We start from the raw sequence: 20,065 nt of genomic DNA, 5'->3' as shown, positions 1-20,065 counted from the left end.
TCATACTTATTTAGGTAATGTACCGTATTCATACTTATTTAGGTAATGTACCGTATTCATACTTATTTGAGATAATGTACCGTATTCATACTTATTTAGTTAATGTACCGTATTCATACTTATTTGAGGTAATGTACCGTATTCATACGTATTAAGGTAATATACCGTATTCATACTTATATAGGTAATGCACCGTATTCATACTTATATAGGTAATGCACCGTATTCATACTTATTTAGGTAATGTACCGTATTCATACTTATTTAAGATGATGTACCGTATTCGTACTTATTTAGGTAATGTACCGTATTCATACTTATTTGAGGTAATGTATCGTATTCATACGTATTAAGGTAATGTACCGTATTCATACGTATTAAGGTAATGTACCGTATTCATACTTATATAGGTAATGTACCATATTCATACTTATTTAGGTAATGTACCGTATTCATACTTATTTAGGTAATGTACCATATTCATAACTATTTGAATTCACGTGGAGAAAACTCGAGCATCCAAAGAAATGTCCCCGATGTCACAATAGAGACCTTTAGATCCGAGAACCAGGTCCACGACCAGGACGAGTTTTAGCTCGCGCGTTGTGTGCGCATGCGCAGATGGCCTGTCACGGTCACGCTACTGTCAAAACTGGTCGCCCTCGAGTGGGCGACGACAAGTTTACACAGCAAAGTGGTACTCACGGGACCAGTTTGTTCAAGGTATGTTTTTTATTTTTGCAAATCATTCTGTTTATCAAAAGTCTAAAGGAATTATTGACAGTGTTGTTTAAGGTAAATGTGATAAAGAATTCAAGCAACTCTGTAAAAAGAAGATGCATATCTATCGTTTTTTGAGATACAAATAAAGCGGCTAAAACTTCGCGGTCTTCCCTTTGTTGCTTTTCTCGTATTGTTTTGATTGTTCATTTACGATAAAATTTGCATAATTCAGTTACCCTAACGATCATTTTCAGAAAATATATATTCGGAGGGCTAACTAAGGGCTGAAAGTTTCGCTTAAGTTTTTTTCACGCCCACATTTTTCGTTTTTATTGTTCCCAACATGTTTGATAACAGTGAGCATTTGCCACCGTAACACTGCAATGTAAACAAACTTCATCTTTTTGACTATAAGCCTAAGTACTCGTAATTTTCTGTAATTGACTAAATTCAGACGCTTAATAGACTCAATCTTGATTTTTCCTACAGTACAAAATGTCTGAGGATAAAAAAGTGGCGGAAAAAAGAGAGCTCTTTATATGGAAATTTGACAGGGATGTCTCACTTCTGAAAGAGGTTATTGCGGAGGAGCCTCACAAGCATCCTTACGCATCAAAAGAGAAAGGACAGAAGTGGGACAAAATCGCCCTCAATTTAAAAGAAAACCATGGGTTTAAGGTCACTCAAAGGTCGGTGAGAAAGAGGTTTAATAGTCTGCATGAAGACTTTTTAAAAAAAGAGAAGAAGGAGAAGAGAGACAGTGGGGTAGAGGTGATGTACGATGAAAAGCACCAGATGCTTACAGACTACAACGAGCTTATAGAGGACTGGGAAAGGGAAAGGAAAGAGAGGGTGGATGACGAGAAGGTTATGGCAGAAGATATGAGGAAGAAGGCAACAGAGAGATTAAGTGCAACCAAGAAGAGAAAGGAGAGTGGCGAAGACAAGGGCGAAGAAGACCAGCCAAAGAGAAAGACACAGCGAAGTTTGGTGCAATTAATGGAGCAGAGCATAGCAGTACGTAGTCAGGAGAGGGCAAGAGAGCTGGAGATCAGAGAAAATGAATTAAAGCAACAGCAGCAATTCCATGGCTTCCTGCTCCAGCAGCAACAACAGGCACAGCAGATGCATATGCAACAGCAACAGCAACAACAAGCCATGAATATGGCCATGATGAATGTCCTAACAGAGATGCTGAATGCTGTTAAAAATGCTAGGACCTAGTATTTTTAACAGCATCTCTGCAATAATGTCATGTTTCTTAAATGTTTCTTTTATAAATTTTATTGATAGTCAATTGCTGACATTTTATAGCAGAGTTCAAGTACTTCTCTATTGAACACTTCAAGAGTTTGGTGCCAAACTCTTTATAGAGTAGATTCTTTGGAAAATAAAATAAAATCATATTTTCTACAAAGTGGGCTACATTTATTATTCATGGGTCAAAGTTGTGTTTGTTCAACAAAAGTTTCTTTTTATATGCAAACCTTTCAAAAGTTGCCAAATAAAGCCAATAGGTTTGGTACTTTCTAAGTAACCAGATTTTTTGCCACAAGTTGCTTTAAACACTAAAAGAATCTGTCTTAACAAGCCTCGTATAATTATGAATATAATTGGCTCCTTCATATTCGACAAATAACAAAAAAATAGAAACTAGCACTTTTAAGCCCAATGAGCTTTGGATAGAATTAAAAACAGAAACTAGCAGCTAGCTAATAAAAGACTGACAGAAAGTGCCATATTCCATTTAAAATTTGTAATCCCCCAATCGAGGAACTTTGCTCTACCACAGTGGAAATCTAGAATCTCTCATGTTACCCCTGTGGAAATGTCAGATAAATTTATGCACCCTATTGCTAATCAAGACTCTAGCAAACATATAGAAATCTATAGTCGAAATCAAAGCCCCCTGTGGAAAACCAGGTTCAAAACTGAAGACCCCTAAGGAAATCCAGAGTCAAAATAAAAGACTCTTTCTGGCTCTTTGATATGAGGGGAACAAAAATGGAATAGCCCAAAGAAACCTCTGCTACCAGAGTAGCAGGGGATGAGCAGGGACCAAAATTTTGACAATACAATATAATTATTTTCATTAAACTTGAAAGTACTCTTGAATAGTAGGTGGCTCTAGGTCAAAAAAAGAGCTAGACATAGAGCTGTATAAACATGTATGAGCATTCCGTAGAAGAGCACAGGCAGCATACATGGTACCAACTGGAGATTCTTTTTGAAATCCAGAAAGGCAAAATAAGAGACAATGTCCCCAAACACCCACTCAACAGCCGATCGAACTTTGCTCATAGAAGAATTGAAGGCCTCTTGGTCGGCTGTGAGGTGAGCATGTTTGTATGGTGCCTGTAGCTGAACTCTGAGAGGGTAAGCAGGATCCCCATAGATGCAAAGTGGCTGCCGTGCTTGATCAACAGAGTATTGCTGAAGTTGGTGCAGTAACCCTGACATCTGTAGCATCCTCGCATCATGCCTCTTTCCCTCTGTATGTGTAAGAAAATTTAACATTTGTTAAATTCATTGTGAAACAATTTTATGTTTAGCTGTGGCATTCTAAAACATAAGCATGTTGTTGTAGAGGGAGAATAATATTTTTACGAATGAGAATATTGTGAAATTCTAAGTCTTGTACTGGAAATGTGAAAAAGTATGTTTAGTTCTTCAATACACATGTCTTTTTATGTGCAAAAAAAGGAAGAAAAAAAGTTCCTAATAGTACACAGTACTAACAAACTATGGTTGGCGCACAAAGATAAGTTCATTTGCAATGTAACAGATAGAGACTCAGACCAAGTATATGCGAAAGAGAAATTACATAGTGTGAAAAATGAATGGCTGTAAAATGAGCTCTCTTTTATAGTAGTAGTATGTACATGCTATGCACTGTGAGGCACTGTTTACAGTATTGTTACTAGGTAAGTCAAAATATTTTCAAACAGCCAATTAGAAAACCTGCACAAATCATGGGGTTGCAACATCAAATTTCTAGATTAAAAATAATGCAAAATCTAATGTAACCAATTTTAACATTGACATTAATAAAGACTTTCAAAATATTTTATGAAAGAAACTATAGTACATGTATGGGGATCTTCAAGTGATCCAGTGGGTCAAACAATAAAAAAGCACTTACCGACTGGACCAAACAGGTTGGCTATTAGGCCATTTGGCGCCACCACGGACTGGAATTTAATACCATGAACTCTTTTGTGGCCATTATACATTATTCTTTGGTGCTCCCCTGGACGGCAGATGGGTCTTACAGTGCCATCAACAAAACCCCAACAGTTGTCCAGCGCAGCACCTTTTCGGCTGATTGCCCGAGCAAACGACTCCAATTGGAATGGCTGTAACCAGGGTTGATTCAAGTCAAGTAGCAGATGACCATGTGTATTCACAATAAAATCGGTGACCTCTGATAAAATGAGGCTAAGCTCAGGAATAGAGCGACCAAACCGTGGGATCATATCACCGAGTCTGCAAGGGTATGCAAACCTCCTCAAAAACATCAATAGTCCTTCCAAACCAGAAGAAACAGTTCCATTGATGCACTTGAATGACTCCGGGATTTGAAGAGCTTCGAGAAGCAGGTCAATTTCGCCACGACCGAACCTAAACTCAGCCTTTAGTTCAGCCTCAGACATATCACCGAGTGTCTCCTCGATCCGACTGTAATTCTCGTGAGGAATGGCAGGATTTTTCCGATTTTGCTCCAAGATAACTCGAATGACATCTTCCTCCTCCAAAAAATCGTCGAGGTATAGCATAATTGAAGATGTTAGAATGTTTTTCTTGGAGAACATGGCTCAAACATGGCCAAACTATGAACAAACTTAATAAAATTGCATTCCGACGGTTTGTTTACTATCTAAATGTTGCAATTTGACGACGACCAGGCCGAGGACTAGTCTGTAGTACCAGTGCGCGCGCGGCCAAAACTCGTCCTGGTCGTGGACCTGGTCCACGGATCTAAAGGTCTCTAATAACGTTAGTCATAGGCCTGAGTACATTGTTGATAATATGCCACAGGGGGCTAATTAGAACGTTAACGGTATATATTATAAAGTCCTTTTATTCACCACGTAGTTTAATTGTTTGTTATTTGTAGGTTTATTCATACTGCCTTGTTGCTATTTTAGTTGCATTATAGTTTATCTGATGTTTATCAGGTGCAAGAATGGCAAGTGTATAAGCAGAGCGAAGGTGTGCAATAAGCAAGACGATTGCGGGGATTCCACCGACGAGAGACATTGTAACGTGAACGAGTGCGAGATTCCAGGGACTTGCTCTCATTACTGTAATGACACACAGACCGGATATAGGTACCTAGAAACAACAATTGTTTAAAGGGATAAGTAATGATGTATCACCTGTGAATCCTTTCACGTGGCATTAGGTAGGAAAGGCGATACATCTTTAAGAGCTGTCACTTTCACCTTTCCCTCCATGGGAATCTGTCATAGTGTTACCCCCTGCCCTTCCCCTCCATGGGTATCTGCCCTTCCCCTCCATGGGTATCATAGTGTTACCCTTTGCTTTTTCCCTCCATGGATATTTTACATAGTGTTACCCCCAGCCCTTCTCAAACTTAAGTATCAGGCCCTCCTATGTTTCTATCGCGCCGGCGAGAAACAAGTCAAGGGCCTGATACAAGTACTGTTCAAATCGCATGTTCTCATGCCGGATTCCGGCATGGCTCCTGATTGGTAAAAAAAAAAACAAAGGGCACTCGAATGGGACGCGCTGATTGGTTCAGCTATCTATAGTATCCTAACCCGTCGACTGCTCGTTCTCAGAGTAATGGCGGACCCCAAAAGTGTTCAAGCAGCGGTTTGTCTATTTAGACGAAAAAGCCTGTAGTAAATTGGTGATGTAAATATATTCTGTGGTAATTTAGTGATGTGTGGATTTGCAGTCATATACTTAAATCGTAAATCTCCTAAGCCGTGAACTATCTTTGCGTTTCAAATCATTAAGCATAAAGTTACCCTCACCGGGGTTCGTCATTACTAAAATTATTATCCTTGCATACAACACCAATGCAGTTTTGTTTTACATAAATGCTGTTTATAATTTGATTTGGGCATTTGATTGTTCCACAACGCGAGTCATTGGAAAATTGACAGCCGATGTATTTTGACAGTGGCCTGAAAAGGGGCGGCAGGCGCCGCGTCTAGTATTTGTGTCAGGCGTACCTTTAATTTTTCCTCTCCTGCTTTTGAAAAATAAAATCGCCTGATACTCAGGCCAGCCCTTCCCCTCCATGGGAATCTGTCATAGTGTTACCCTTTGCCTTACTCTCCATTGGAATCTGTCATAGTGTTATCCCCTGCCCTTCCCCTCCATGGGTATCTGTCATAGTGTTACCCTTTGCCCTTCCCCTCCATGGGTATCTTTCTTAGTGTTACCCTTTGCCCTTTCCCTACATGGGTATCTTTCATAGTGTTACCCCCTGCCTTTCCCCTCCATGGGAATCTGTCATAGTGTTACCCTTTGCCATTCTCTCTCCAAAGGTGTTCCTGTCGTCCTGGGTATCTACTCATGTCCGATGGCCGGTCCTGTCAGGACGTGGACGAGTGCAAGAGCTATGCTTTGAATGGATGTAATCAATTCTGCATCAACCTCAAAGGCTCATTCAAGTGTACATGTGCCAAGGGTTATCGCTTAGAACCTCGAAACCGCCGAATCTGTAAGCCGGTAAACCCCCCGGTACTTGCATATCTAATAGTGGCGGAGCAGGGTGGAATCGTGTCGATGGACACTAATGGATGGCAAAGAAAGCTATTAGTGAACGGTTCAGAGGCGATAGCTGTTGACTTTGATGTGGTGGAGGGTCGGGTCTACTGGACGCAAGCCGGAATAGCCCCACAGATACGCCGAGCCTTCCTTAACGGCTCGCATCCAGAAGTAAGTTGTAAAGAGTAGTGAAATAAGTGCATTGCTTTACAGATACGCATGGCTCCCAGAAATAAGTTGAAAAGAGAAGTGAAATAACAGGATGACCCCACGAATACGAGCCTTCGTAATCGGCTCGCACCCAGAAGTAAGACCTATCTAGAACTCCTGTGCTATTTTTTATGAGCAGGCAGGGTAATAAACAAACCTTGATAAACAAATGTGTAACTGTAATACTAATACTAAGTTAAAACTAAATTATGAAGAAGTAGCATTTCGGGGTGCCTTAACATTTAAGTAACTCTCAAATGTGCAAAGAAAACTAATTCCAATCTCACATTTATGCAAAGCATTGCAGCTATTCTTAATTAGAAATGTATTTTAGTTGTTGTAATAATAATCATAATCATAATTGTATTAAGCCATTTAAAGTTTTGTCCGTAAGTAATGCAAAGAAAAAAAATATATGGCTGACTTGGTATCTTTAAACAGGTGGTTATCCAGGCAGGGGTGGTGACACCAGAGGGTATCGCCGTGGACTGGGTGGCCAGGAACTTGTATTTCAGTGACCGTGTCCAGGACAAGATCATGGTATCCACACTGACAGGCCGACATATGAAAACACTGCTCGATAATTTAGGTGAACCGCGGGCTCTTGTGGTCGACCCTTCACAAGGTTTGTACTGTCGGATAAAACCGTTTAAAATAGTGCACCAGTAATATTTCGATTAGTGCTTCTGCTTTTGTGTTCACTTTTACCCAGTACTGTCCGCTTTTCTACTCTCAAAGATTTTAGTTTTTGCCTTGATAGTTATTTGAGTTGTACCCCATAGGGTCCCTTATGCTAGCCTTCCACTAACCTCCAGTTGAATATTACCCCATAGGGCGCCAGCCTTCCACTAACCTCCAATTCAATAGTACCCCATAGGGTTCCTTATGCCAGCCGTCCACTAACCTCCAATTCAATGGTACCCCATAGGGTGCTAGCCATCCACTAACCTCCAATTCAATGGTACCCCATAGGGTGCTAGCCGTCCACTTACCTCCAATTCAATGGTACCCCATAGGGTGCTAGCCGTCCACTAACCTCCAATTCAATGGTACCCCATAGGGTACCAGCCTTCCACTAACCTCCAGTTGAATTGTACCCCTTAGGCTGCCAGCCGTCCACTTACCTCCAATTCAATTGTACCCCCACAGGGTTCCTTTACTACACAGACTGGGGTCGTCAGCCACACATCGGTCGGGTGGGCCTGGACGGGTCCTCGCCACAGCGCATTGTTGAGTCAAAATTAGCTTGGCCTAACGGACTTACTATGTGTCGAATCACACGCAAGCTCTTCTGGGTGGATGCTAAGCGGGATGTGGTCGAGTTCGCGAACCCGGACGGGACCGGACGCCAACAGCTGGCCCTGCTCCACGCGCCACACCCATTTGGTGTTACGGTGTACGAGGATGAGGTATACTGGACCGACTGGCGTCAGCACAGCATATCACGTGCAAACAAGTGGACCGGACAGAACAGGGTGCAGCTACTAAACGCGTACTACAAGTTACACGGCATACAGGTACACAACTGTGCGACCATCTCTCGAGTTGTTTGGCATATAGGTAGGCAACGGTGCGACCATCTCTCGAGTTGTTTGGCATATAGGTAGGCAACGGCGCAACCATTTCTCGAGTTGCCTCACATACAGGTACACAAAAGTGTCCCCGTCTCTTGAGTTGCATGGCATAGAGTTGCGCAACTGTGACTGTCATAGATTAGACCTGATGTGATGACCTCGCTAGGAGCCAGACCCTACGTCCCACAATGCCTCATCAAAGCATTCTGCCGTATTCCACAGGTAGTCCATCCGAGCCAACAGCCTATACCCCAGTCAAACCCATGCTTTAAGCACGTGTGTACGGGACTCTGCTTGTTGACACCACAGGGAAACCATCGCTGCGCATGCGCAGACAACATGCACCTTGCGAACGACAGGCAGACATGCCTTGAGAACTGCACCAATAATGACTTTATGTGCGATAACTACCGGTGTATATCACGTCTGTGGCGGTGCGATGGCGAGGATGACTGTGGGGACGGCAGTGATGAACCTGATTCTTGTCCTGTGCGCGTCTGCAAGCCGGGTAAGTTTTGTTAACGTAAGAGGATTTAAATTTTTTTGTTCTTGCTTCATTCCTTCATTACCATAATTCTTTTGGAAAATATATAGAAATGACATTATGCTGGACTGTTAAACGCTGCAAAGTCCATTCGTTTGCTATTTAAAACAAAAAAAATATTAGCCTTTATTAACCTTATGTACCTTGGACTTTATTGCCTTGGTTTATCGTTACCGTTGAAAGAATATATTCAAGCCTGCAAAAGTGTAAGTTTGAAACTTCCTTAGGACTCACGGTACCTGTTACCCTGGACCCCTTAGGACTTATGTTAACTTTTATTCACAGGGACCTACCAGTGTGCTGATAACCGCAAGTGCATATCTGTCCTTGAGGTATGCGACGGTATCCCATCATGCCCGGCGGGAGATGACGAATCTAACTGTGGCTCGGTCAACCAATGCGCGCCTTACCACTTCCGCTGCGATAACTTCCGCTGCGTGTACCGCAGCCGCGTGTGCGATGGCATCGACGACTGTCGTGATGGCTCAGACGAGCGTAACTGTCACGTGACCACTTGCACCGCTGACCAGTTCAGGTGCCCATCAGGCCGCTGTATATCACGTGATTGGTTGTGTGACGGCGATAACGACTGCGGCGACTCTAGCGATGAGAAGGCAGGCGAGTGTCACGTGACGTGTCCCGCTGGACAGGCTCGCTGTGCGACGGGACGCCGATGCATTCCGAGTGAGTGGCGATGTGACGGCGAGTCTGATTGTGAGGACGGATCTGATGAGAATTCTGCACAGTGTACTGGTCAGTATCAAGTGATTTTTTGTTCCAAACACAGGGTGTACATTACTGTAATAATTTCACAGCCTTTATTAAATTTATTCAATTAATAATAAAAACCTAGAGTTTATCATTTCTCATCCTTCTTTGGATTGTATACATGTATTAAAAACATACATACATAATTATAATATTTATACAACATATATTCATTGAAAATCACGCAAAATATATCATAAAAGCCTTAGTTACCGTAATTTCCCGAATAACCGCCGCAGCACTCATTTAGTTTTTATCTCATAAGCGCGGCGCTTGTTAGGGGAGGCACCTATTGGAGCAAATGCGGTATTTTTTGGTAAATGTATTAAATAACACACATAATATCATAAATTGAGTTATATGCATTTATTAAATAGTGTAAGTCATAAGTGAACTGACACCTTCAACCCTGTAATTGCTTGTAAGCTGATAGGTTGTTGTCGTCTCTTTTGAATGATTTTTACGTCTTGTCTGGTCGTAACCATTCGGTGATGGGCAATAGTGAAATGTATCGTGTGACTTTACACCTCTCTCAAATACTTTATTCCCACAGCGATGACGTGTTCCGCGGAGACGTTTCGGTGTTACTCGGATAGGCGTTGTATCCCCAATCAATGGAAATGTGATGGTGAGAGTGACTGCAACGATGGAAGCGACGAAGAAGGCTGCCCGCCAAAGCAGTGCGCCAAGCATCAGTATAGGTAAGTGGATATCGTCAGAAAGCAGAAGTAATATAAGTGATAGTGACGCAAAGGGCACAAAAATTATGATGTACTTCACACAGACTATGCTTCCACTTAGAGTTTTATGGTCTACATTAAGATAGGGAGGTTGAGAATTGCACCTTCGCAGGAATGGCACTAAGAAATCACGTGACAATTTGAGTGGCAGACGCGCGTCCCGGCTTTTAGCGGCAAAATGAAAGCAATTTATTCATTCGGTATTTGCTGTTGCGGGGACATCCACAGGAATCCTGAAGCGTAGACGGGAAAAAAATGACTTGCAGAATACAGATCCAAGGTGGCGGACGAAATCGGCGAGCAAATGTTACAAATTTTCACAGACGAAGAAAGACCTATCCATACTGCATTTCTTGCTTGTAAAATTCCATGTGCACATGTTAACTGCAGAAATAGACTATATACTTTCCTGGAGTGTGGGATTCGGCGTAAGATTATGTGCGAATAGTGACTTTCTTGCTATAGAGCTTCTTCTAGGGAACATAAAGACAATTTGTGCTAGAATTATAGCTCTGAAAGTAGAATACAATCCAACCAGAGCAGTATGAGTTCAAATAAGTGTCAGAACATTCAGACCATCCAAATTCATTTCATGAAATGATCTATCGAGCTCATCAGTGTCGGTTATTGTTAAGGTATTGGCGTGCACTGAAGCTCTGTTGTTTTGAACATCATCTTTCCGTGACTAGTGTAGCCGCTACCAAAGGGTGCCTCGATCCCATTAACGGATTTTCTGCTTGCTTGATAAAGGTAGTGAAAACAGTAAAAAAATACGTTTTTTACTTTTGGTATTGTGTTTAAGATGCGATTCCGGTCGATGCATCAGCGCCAGCTGGGTCTGTGATCACGTGAACGACTGTGGAGATGGCTCCGACGAACAGCAGTGTATAAACCGAACTTGCGCAGATGGTCAATTCCGCTGCGACGATGGCCATTGTATTGCACGCGCGTGGAAATGCGACGGCATGATGGACTGTGCCGATGCATCGGACGAGAAAGGTTCAGGTAGTGTAATGGGAGAAATTTACCACGCTTTTAAGTGAGCAAGGAGGAGAGTCTAGGATCTTTTTGCAGCTTTAGAGATTTAGTGTCTCACCTGTAGAACGCATATATGGACTCATAATACGATGTGTAAAATCCCAAAATTGCCGAACCAAAAATAAAAGGCAAATTGAAGTATATAGCACACAGACTGAAGGCAACGAGTAATGCGTACCTCACGTACATTTTCTGCAGAATGCCCTCCACTCTACCCAGGCCACCGGTGGTGTCCGCAGCGCTTGTATCAGTGCATCAATCACGTGTGTGTCGATCGCCGCTGGCTGTGCGATGACATGGATGACTGTGGCGACTACAGCGACGAGCTCCGGTTACTCTGCAGTAAGTTATATCGGTTACTCTGCAGTAAGTTATATCGGTTACTCTGCAGTAAGTTATATCGGTTACTCTGCAGTAAGTTATATCGGTTACTCTGCAGTAAGTTATATCGGTTACTCTGCGGTAAGTTATATCGGCTACTATGCACAGCAGGTTTGAGAGTACTATTTAAAATAATTTTAATTAAGCGTGTTACTGTATATTACTGTATATGCTGTAATAGTCAGCGGCTGGTTCCTGAAAGGCCGATTAACTTAACCCTAGATCAGTGCCTAATCCCGGGTTAAGATTCGCTAATTGTAGGTTAGCTAACCTACGGATAACTCACCGTTCCCGAAAGCCAAGTAATTCCCCGATTTACTGACCCTGGATTAAGCGAGTGAAAAACTGGTTTTACGAAAAATATTCGGGATACCCAGTAGATCAATAGAGAGCAACTCAAATTTACCTTTGGTGGTTTATTGTAATTACCTCCATTTCATTGCCAAAAAATGTCCTTTGCAGGATTGGAGCTGGTGCGTGACACTAGATTCATTTCAAGTATAAATTTCATGTAACTTTCTGTCTGTCCCAGCACCATTTTCGAGTCAGCATCGCAACGAAGGCCGCATAACAAAGAGAAATGTTAGGACATTGTAGGGACATGTTTTTGTGTAACGTCATTTTTGTCGGCATGAAACTTTAGTTCTACTACAAAGTTTGGCAGGCCTGTGTTACGCCAACTAAACCGTAGGTTAGCGAGTTAGCCCACCTCGCGAGAAGGGTTAGATTTTACCTCCAAACTAACCCAGAGAAAGCGCTAACCAGCGTTTCGGGAACGGAACTAATCCGCGGGTAAAAATTTAAACGTGGTGTTAGGGCAAATTCAACCCTGGGTTAGCGCTAATCAGCTTTTCAGAAACTGGCCCCAGTTCTGTGATATTCAACATCAGAATAAGTTTCTTTGGGGTACAGTGTGTGTCGAAATTGTCAGTTCTACTGTGATAGACTGACACTATATGTCCACAGGGTACAGTATATGCCGTAATAGTCACTTTCGCTGTGATAACAACAAGTGCATCCCAAAGTGGAATGTGTGTGATGGTGTATACCATTGCACTGACAAATCAGACGAGGCCCCGTACAGGTCGTGTCCAGCACGTGTAGCGTGCCGCAAGGATCAGTTCAAGTGCCTCAACAGGCGTTGCGTGCCTGTGAGAGCTGTCTGTGACTCAAACGACGACTGTGGCGACATTTCAGACGAACTGCAATGCCGTGAGTAATTGAAAAATATAAACAGGGAGCTAGCAAGCGACTTGAGATATAGGGGAATGATTGAGGTATAAGCGCTATGAAAGCATTGTATATACTATTTTATTAATCATCTAAAGTTCTATACAAGGATAAAATGCCGCTGTTTGATCATGTAAGAGATTGCATTTACACGCTGCATTCAAAGTGTTGAATGTCTACGACATTTCACACCATTGTTTTGGATTATCTCACTTGTCCCTTTTAGCATCTACTAACCGCACATGCGCTGTAAACAATGGCGGGTGTTCTCAGAACTGCACGGAACGCGATAGTCACGTGATTTGCTCCTGCTGGCCTGGGTTCGAGCTTAAACCTTTCACCAACAAGTGCGAAGACGTCAACGAGTGCTTGCACTTTGGCGTTTGCAGTCAGCGGTGTATTAACACTCGCGGGAGTTTCAAGTGCGTCTGCCATGAGGGCTATGTGTTAACATCCGGTTCCTGCAAGGCTGCCGGTAAGGTCACGTGTTTTGCAAGGTACCATGTATGTGTAACTTTTTGTTTAAATTAAGGTTTTTGTTCCGGTATTTGAAAGGTTACGTGTCTTAGTAACGTCTTGTTTCTTGCCGGTGGTTATGAAAACGTACCGTGCCGTTAATATCCGAAAGGTTATGAAAGTCCGTAATTATCCGTGAGTCGTGTCAGTAAGGTGCAATTCTCACCGAAGTATTGAATTAGAATAAAGGTTCCTAATCCATACATCGCGCTCCTGCCGTGCAATGATTCATTCGTCGCTCTCCTACCGTGACAAGTAAAAGGCCCAATTCATATCGTGCCGAACTTATTGGTTCAGACCTCTAACTCTTCGTGTGCCTTATCCAAACAATTAGGTTCGACACGGCAGAAGTGAAACATATGGATCGGCCCTAATACAGTAATTCCTAAATACAAACTTATGTGTTGCTCTCGGTTCCAGGCACGCTGCCCGACCTGCTTGTTCCTATCGGTGGAGAAATACGGCAGCTCCAGCTGACCAATAGCACTGCTGGTGCTTATGAGGCCGCTGTTCTTGACCAGGTGAACGTGGGCTCGCTGGCTTACCTACTGGCCGAAGAGCTGGTTTACTGGACTGACTCTCGTCATGGCACCATCAAGCGAGCCAGACTTCCTGGTATGTAGACGAGTATGAATATCGTCATACTAAATTACACGGCTAACATGCAATAGGTTCTACAGAATGCCATTGTTGTGACCATGACCGAATATGGAAACTTGCTCCACTTTCATTCAATGTTTTGGTCAAATGTGCGTTTAGAAGCGACGAGAAGAGGGACTGGAATTTTATAAGCTGGTAATAGGGGTGATTAGATGTGTTTAAGCTTTTGACGTGGTCTTCTCTAATAGCACCACGGTTCTCACAAGGTTATTTTGCTTCGACAAAGGGCTAATGCTCGAAACGTCATCAAAACTTATCTGTCTATACAGAGACGTACAACATACCTATTGTGTTTATTTATTTCCCCGATTCCTCATCGCCTACGCAGAGCACTAAGTTAATCTACAGCTTGTTTGTAGTCTTTCTAGTCATAGAATCTCTCACGAATGTGTCTCTTACTTCTCACCAGGCACTTTACTCACGTCATTAGTCATAGAATCTCTCACGAATGTGTCTCTTACTTCTCACCAGGCACTTTACTCACGTCCTTAGTCAAAGAATCTCTCACGACTGTGTCTCTTACTTCTCACCAGGCACTTTACTCACGTCCTTAGTCATAGAATCTCTCACGAATGTGTCTCTTACTTCTCACCAGGCACTTTACTCACGTCATTAGTCATAGAATCTCTCACGAATGTGTCTCTTACTTCTCACCAGGCACTTTACTTGCGTCCTCGTCAGAACGAGCTCGTCGTGACGCGCCAGGCCCAGCCCTAGTTCAAACCATCGACTTCCCGGCCGTCAGCGTCCGCGCAATCGCCATAGACTGGGTCGCCAAGAATATCTACTTTATTGACAGTACCGCGCACGCTATCATGGTGGCCACCGCTGATGGCCGTTATCGCCGTACTGTGGTCTCAAGTGGGCTTGATCAACCTGCCGGTATTGCTGTGGACCCGATCTCGGGGTGAGTCGACCCATGTGCATTCCACAATTCATTGAATTATCTTTTTACTAGAATTGTTCTTATTATTATCAAATTGTGCTACGAATGATGCATTTTAGCCTAAGCTGTTTCGAAAACCATGGCTACCCTCCTATTTATGATTAACCTTTCCCTACTTCTTCCAAGACATATTAATCTTTAACTATTTACCCACTTTTCCTAAAACGTATTTATATTATTTTCCCTCCTATTTATCGAAAAAAAATCCTACTTCTTCTAAGACGTATTTTGCCCTCCTATTTATAACCTTTTCCTACTTCTTCTAAGACGATTTAATAGTTATCTTTTTTCTTCTCCTTCTAAAACGTATTAATCGTTATCCTTTTCCTACCCCTTCTAAGACGTATTGATCGTTATCCCTCTCCTACTCCTACTTGTGATCCTATTAATCGTTATCTTTTTTTTCCTACCCCTTCTAAGACGTATTGATCGTTATCCCTCTCCTACTCCTACTTGTGATCCTATTAAGCGTTATCTTTTTTTTTCCTACCCCTTCTAAGACGTATTGATCGTTATCCCTCTCCTACTCCTACTTGTGATCCTATTAATCGTTATCTTTTTATTTACCTACCCCTTCTAAGACGTATTGATCGTTATCCCTCTCCTACTCCTACTTGTGATCCTATTAATCGTTATCTTTTTTTTTCCTACCCCTTCTAAGACGTATTGATCGTTATCCCTCTCCTACTCCTACTTGTGATCCTATTAATCGTTATCTTTTTTTTTTCCTACCCCTTCTAAGACGTATTGATCGTTATCCCTCTCCTACTCCTACTTGTGATCCTATTAATCGTTATCTTTTTTTTCCTACTCCTTCCAAGACGTATTTTCTGGACTGATGGAGGCTACAGCCCAAAGGTCATGAGTAGTGCCCTTGATGGCGCTGACCCCCGCTCCCTTGTCACCTCTGAGCTGATATCTCCAGCTGGCCTGGCCATTGACCACACCTCGGATGTATTGTACTGGGCGGACACACGCACCGGACGGATAGACGCTATCGGACTTGACGGGAATGGACGGCGGACTGTATGGAGCGGCCTCATGCAGCCGTACTCCTTGGCAGTACAGGGAGACTGGTTGTACGTCAGCGGATTGCGTAATGGGACTGTCTATAGGATGGATAAACTTGGGCGTGGCTCTCCTCATGTTCTGCTTCAGGGTGTTGGCCGTGCGATGCCCCTGGCTATTGTACAATCTCAACTGCAAAGACTTCCAAAACGTGAGTTGCGCTTGTTAACGATATCTGCCCTGCTGATGAGCTTGAATTTGTGCATGATTAATGTATCTTTCCCTTTCACGTACCTTTTATCATCGCTTTCATACGATATACGGTTGACGGTTTCAGATAGAGAAAGAAGACACAATTTCTTCAGTGGCTATAGGTTCCTTGTATTACGGACTGATTTTTAAAACAAAAATAACGTGAGGCCGAAGTGCACATAACCAGATTTTGGCTTTTCAAATATTTTTTTCCTTGATCATCATTGCCCTGTTTTCTCAGGGACGAAAAGCTCAAATTTCAATGACACTTTACAAAAAGTCGCATCAATTTAAAAAAAGTCGCACTTGATATTTTGTTTGCTATAAATTACTAATTACTCAGAGAAATCCTCCGCCTTATTCGATGTGAAATGGGCTTATTTGAAGCGTCACGTCATGTTTTTACGTCATGTCTATACGGTTAAGGTGTCGAGAAATGTAGAGGATTTGTTTAACTTTTAAATCAGATAACACTTGCAAAAACAAGGGTTACTAGAAGCCACCGTTGATATGTATTTTTGTTTAGACAAGGACCGGATTTTTTCAGGAGTATTCCTAGCATAATAGATTATTTTGATAAGCCAAGCCGAAACTAATCATTTTCGCGGCCTGACATGATAGATCGTTTGTAGTACAAGGCTTCCTATGTAGTTTCCGACCGTAATATACAACTTTTAAAAAAAAATTGCACCCGAGAACCCGCGGTGGTTCATTGGTAGCTTATAAACGGCTGAATCTTGTATCTGAAAGTCATGTGAATAATCATAAGAACATAAACAAAAATTCTACGGCTTTTGAAACCTGGATTTGTATTTTATTTGCTTATTTACTTGATATCCATGAAGCACTGCGGGTTACGATACACAAATTATCCTAGTGCAACCTTATTTGAAAAAGGTGTCTACAATAAGGCAAATTAATTGTTGTCGCGTCATAACATGATCGTTTGTACGGCAAGGCTTCCTATTAATTTCTACATTTTTCTTCAGGTGACATCAATCCTTGCACTATTGCAAATGGCAAGTGCTCGCATCTGTGCCTTTCTGTTGGCGGACGTGCGATATGCGCATGCCCAGATGGTGACGACAATTCCGTCCAACCCTGCACATCAGGTAATGTCTGCCAATTACAAATCCCCTTATCTTGAGATGATGCTAAAATCTGATAATTGAAATTTCAGCGACCACCTTCCCCAGACCTCCTCCCGCGTGTAGCCTGCATGCATGCGGGCCTGGGACTTGCTTGATGATCGCGGGCACGGCTAAGTGCGAGTAAGTTTCGTTTCAGTTTAGCATTGTTTGCGTTGCGCCATAGCATATGTCAAAAGAGGAGCGCAGTAGAAAGGCAAAGTTTTAATCCCGATTAACATTTACATTTTGGTTTGAAATGTGTGTGCTGTTGCCATCAAGGATCAACAGGGAAAGCGTGCGAGTGTGACGCTTCGTTTTCAATCTTTTCTTGTTATTGATATTGGCTTAACTGAAACACATGCCTTTCTTACTTTGCTCCCTGCGGTTTAGGTGTCCAGAAGGGTTTACCGGGGCCACGTGTGAGTCTCGGGTCATACCCTCCACGCCTTTTCCCTCCGGTACGCCTCCCATCACTCCTGTAAATCCATGTGAAACCATCTCATGTGTTAACGACGGCGTGTGCGAGCTCAGAAATGGGAAACCGCGGTGCAGGTAATGCCATTTTGATGAAGATGTCAATTCAGTCAGATAATTTTATCAAAATAGGCGGTGACCGAACGCTTATTAAGATGCACTTATTAATAACTATGGCTTTTGTTATATCTTTACGTCTCTTACGTTATGTTGTTATGTCAATATATCACTATGCCTCATGTCTCAACGTGGACTCTCACAAACTGAGTATGTCACAGGGTCCTCGAAGCCCGAGTTTCGGTACCCAAAGAACGCTTAAGTCTGTGAAACTCAAGCTTCAATTAGTGCAGTATTACGAGCAACTGTTGGTAGTTTTGTTGGCTCTTGTGTAAGGCTAGTATGTCATGTTGTTCGTCCCTTTAGATGCGTACAGGGTACGTCTGGCGTCAGCTGTGAGATCACATGTTCCACTCTACATTGCAGCTACTATGGTGGCGAATGTTTAATAAGAGACAGCGACATCACTTGTGTGTAAGTGCATTTCACGGAAATGGAACTTGACGCATATAAAACAAAAAGCAAGGCTCCTTATTGGCTATGGGTTTATATTTAACTAAAGCACGCTTCGAGCACTTCGTTTTTAGCAAGAAAGGAGCTTCGGACCTTTCGTCGTACCCTCCCACCGCCCAGTTCAGCCGAGTTGATCTCATCCATTGCTTCCCTTTATTTCTTTTGCTCTTGCTCTTCTCCTACTTCGTGCCGGAGATATTCCGGTCGAAGTTGTGCTTCCTTATCTCATAACAATGGATGAATATGTGGACGGAATAATACACTGCTATCCTTTTTAATTCGGTAGCCTGTCATTAAAATCCCTTATGCTTGATTACAGGTGTCCGTCAGGTTACACATACACGTCAGGCCCCGGATGCTCACGTGACCCTTGCTTGAAATATTCTGGGTGTTCGCCGGACGGCAGATGCTTGGTGAACAGCACCACTAACCGCCCGTACTGCCTTTGTAGCGATAACCGAATCGCAGACGTCTGCTCGGGTCAACCTGACGTCCTCGGCCACACAGGCTCTGATGGTAAGACCTTTCACACGTGATTAGGATTTTAACAGGTTTTAGCGAATACAGTTTATTTCTGGTGTTCTATGTGTTTAACGATGTGTTGGTCCTTTAGGAGCCGTAGCCGAGATTGCCGTTCCAGTGGTGATGGCGGGACTTGTGCTTCTCTCGTGTGCCATATTATTGTACTGCAGGCGGCGAGGCCCGTACGTTTTTAGTTAAATTATTAACAGACGCGATGAAGTGGTACACATAAACAACACAAAGCATCCATTATTACGTTTAACTTTCTATTATATCGGAATTTGCTTGATATAAAAATGTAGTACCGAAGTGAAAGATTAAGCTCAACAAATAGTGTACTGTCCACAAGCCTGTCCAACATAGTTTTTTTGTTAATGAACTTTACATAGTTCAATATCAAGCATTAGTTTAGGCATAACGATAATTTTACAGTGGTAAAAATGTTTTGAGTTTGCCTGGTGCAAACTAGTGACATAACCACATAGGCGTGCGCACTCTTTGACATAATGACCATGTCGTTATGTCGGGCTTATGTCTTTATATCGAACCATTCACACTTGAACATATGAACATAACAGTGCACGTGCCTATGTCATGTCGTTGTCACTAGTGTGGTATCACTAGTGTTCACCAGGCATTACCGTTGAAGTAAGAAACAGCGTTCAAACGAAGCACTACTAAAAATAGCCATAAATCTGAGCAAAATACTTATGTTGGCTTGTGGCATCAGTGATTTAGTGAAGGAATAAGCTTCTATGATACTTGTGTTGACTTGTAGCATGCAGCCAAAGCATTACTGCGGCATGAGCGTCCAAGTGGGCAACCCGTCCTTTATGTACGAGGAAATGCACGAGGATAACGAATCCGTCTTCAACGCACACGTGACCTCCTGGAACGACTCTGATAAGGTACTTTGACCTGGGGCAAGGATCGAAGAGAATCGGGAAGGGATCGAGATTGGATTGGGAATAGATCGAGATGGGATCGGGATTAGATCGAGAATGGATCTTGAAGGGATCGAGAGGGAATTAGGA

General features: G+C 42.6%; 3 protein-coding genes across 3 annotated transcripts in view; 2 read left to right on the top strand and 1 right to left on the bottom strand.

The window, feature by feature from the left end:
• The window catches only part of LOC5521778 (low-density lipoprotein receptor-related protein 1), a 74,852-nt gene that overhangs the window by 52,256 nt on the left and 2,531 nt on the right, over window positions 1-20,065 (top strand). Inside the window, exons 46-66 of the mRNA XM_048724349.1 lie at window positions 4,902-5,054; window positions 6,246-6,639; window positions 7,120-7,303; window positions 7,828-8,195; window positions 8,475-8,760; window positions 9,082-9,549; window positions 10,118-10,265; window positions 11,107-11,309; window positions 11,541-11,684; window positions 12,690-12,935; window positions 13,180-13,428; window positions 13,890-14,084; window positions 14,787-15,036; window positions 15,897-16,294; window positions 17,325-17,447; window positions 17,516-17,606; window positions 17,856-18,017; window positions 18,363-18,470; window positions 18,829-19,025; window positions 19,123-19,213; window positions 19,810-19,939. Coding sequence (XP_048580306.1) covers window positions 4,902-5,054; window positions 6,246-6,639; window positions 7,120-7,303; window positions 7,828-8,195; window positions 8,475-8,760; window positions 9,082-9,549; window positions 10,118-10,265; window positions 11,107-11,309; window positions 11,541-11,684; window positions 12,690-12,935; window positions 13,180-13,428; window positions 13,890-14,084; window positions 14,787-15,036; window positions 15,897-16,294; window positions 17,325-17,447; window positions 17,516-17,606; window positions 17,856-18,017; window positions 18,363-18,470; window positions 18,829-19,025; window positions 19,123-19,213; window positions 19,810-19,939 — 4,588 coding nt within the window. The remainder of the gene's footprint in view (window positions 1-4,901; window positions 5,055-6,245; window positions 6,640-7,119; window positions 7,304-7,827; window positions 8,196-8,474; window positions 8,761-9,081; window positions 9,550-10,117; window positions 10,266-11,106; window positions 11,310-11,540; window positions 11,685-12,689; window positions 12,936-13,179; window positions 13,429-13,889; window positions 14,085-14,786; window positions 15,037-15,896; window positions 16,295-17,324; window positions 17,448-17,515; window positions 17,607-17,855; window positions 18,018-18,362; window positions 18,471-18,828; window positions 19,026-19,122; window positions 19,214-19,809; window positions 19,940-20,065) is intronic.
• On the top strand, window positions 550-2,418 carry LOC125561095 (mRNA export factor GLE1-like). The gene is made up of 2 exons (XM_048724351.1): window positions 550-723; window positions 1,213-2,418. The coding sequence occupies exons 1-2, from the start codon at window positions 622-624 to the stop codon at window positions 1,945-1,947; spliced, it is 837 nt and encodes a 278-aa protein (XP_048580308.1). The 5' UTR covers window positions 550-621; the 3' UTR covers window positions 1,948-2,418.
• On the bottom strand, window positions 2,317-4,717 carry LOC116621079. The gene is made up of 2 exons (XM_048724350.1): window positions 3,866-4,717; window positions 2,317-3,215 (listed from the first exon to the last, which is right to left on the bottom strand). Exons 1-2 carry the CDS (start codon window positions 4,533-4,535, stop codon window positions 2,851-2,853), a joined length of 1,035 nt encoding a protein of 344 aa, XP_048580307.1. The 5' UTR covers window positions 4,536-4,717; the 3' UTR covers window positions 2,317-2,850.

This window comes from Nematostella vectensis, chromosome 2 (genome assembly GCF_932526225.1).
Source record: "Nematostella vectensis chromosome 2, jaNemVect1.1, whole genome shotgun sequence".
Classification (NCBI taxonomy): domain Eukaryota; kingdom Metazoa; phylum Cnidaria; class Anthozoa; order Actiniaria; family Edwardsiidae; genus Nematostella; species Nematostella vectensis.
This window is presented reverse-complemented; position numbering and strand designations above follow the sequence as displayed.

Coding starts and splice junctions, on each gene's coding strand:
- LOC125561095 (XM_048724351.1), top strand. CDS start 622: ATGGCCTGTCACGGTCACGCTACTGTCAAAACTGGTCGCCCTCGAGTG. Junction 724..1,212: donor ACGGGACCAGTTTGTTCAAG/GTATGTTTTTTA, acceptor TTTTTCCTACAG/TACAAAATGTCTGAGGATAA.
- LOC116621079 (XM_048724350.1), bottom strand. CDS start 4,535: ATGTTCTCCAAGAAAAACATTCTAACATCTTCAATTATGCTATACCTC. Junction 3,216..3,865: donor CAACCTGTTTGGTCCAGTCG/GTAAGTGCTTTT, acceptor TTACACATACAG/AGGGAAAGAGGCATGATGCG.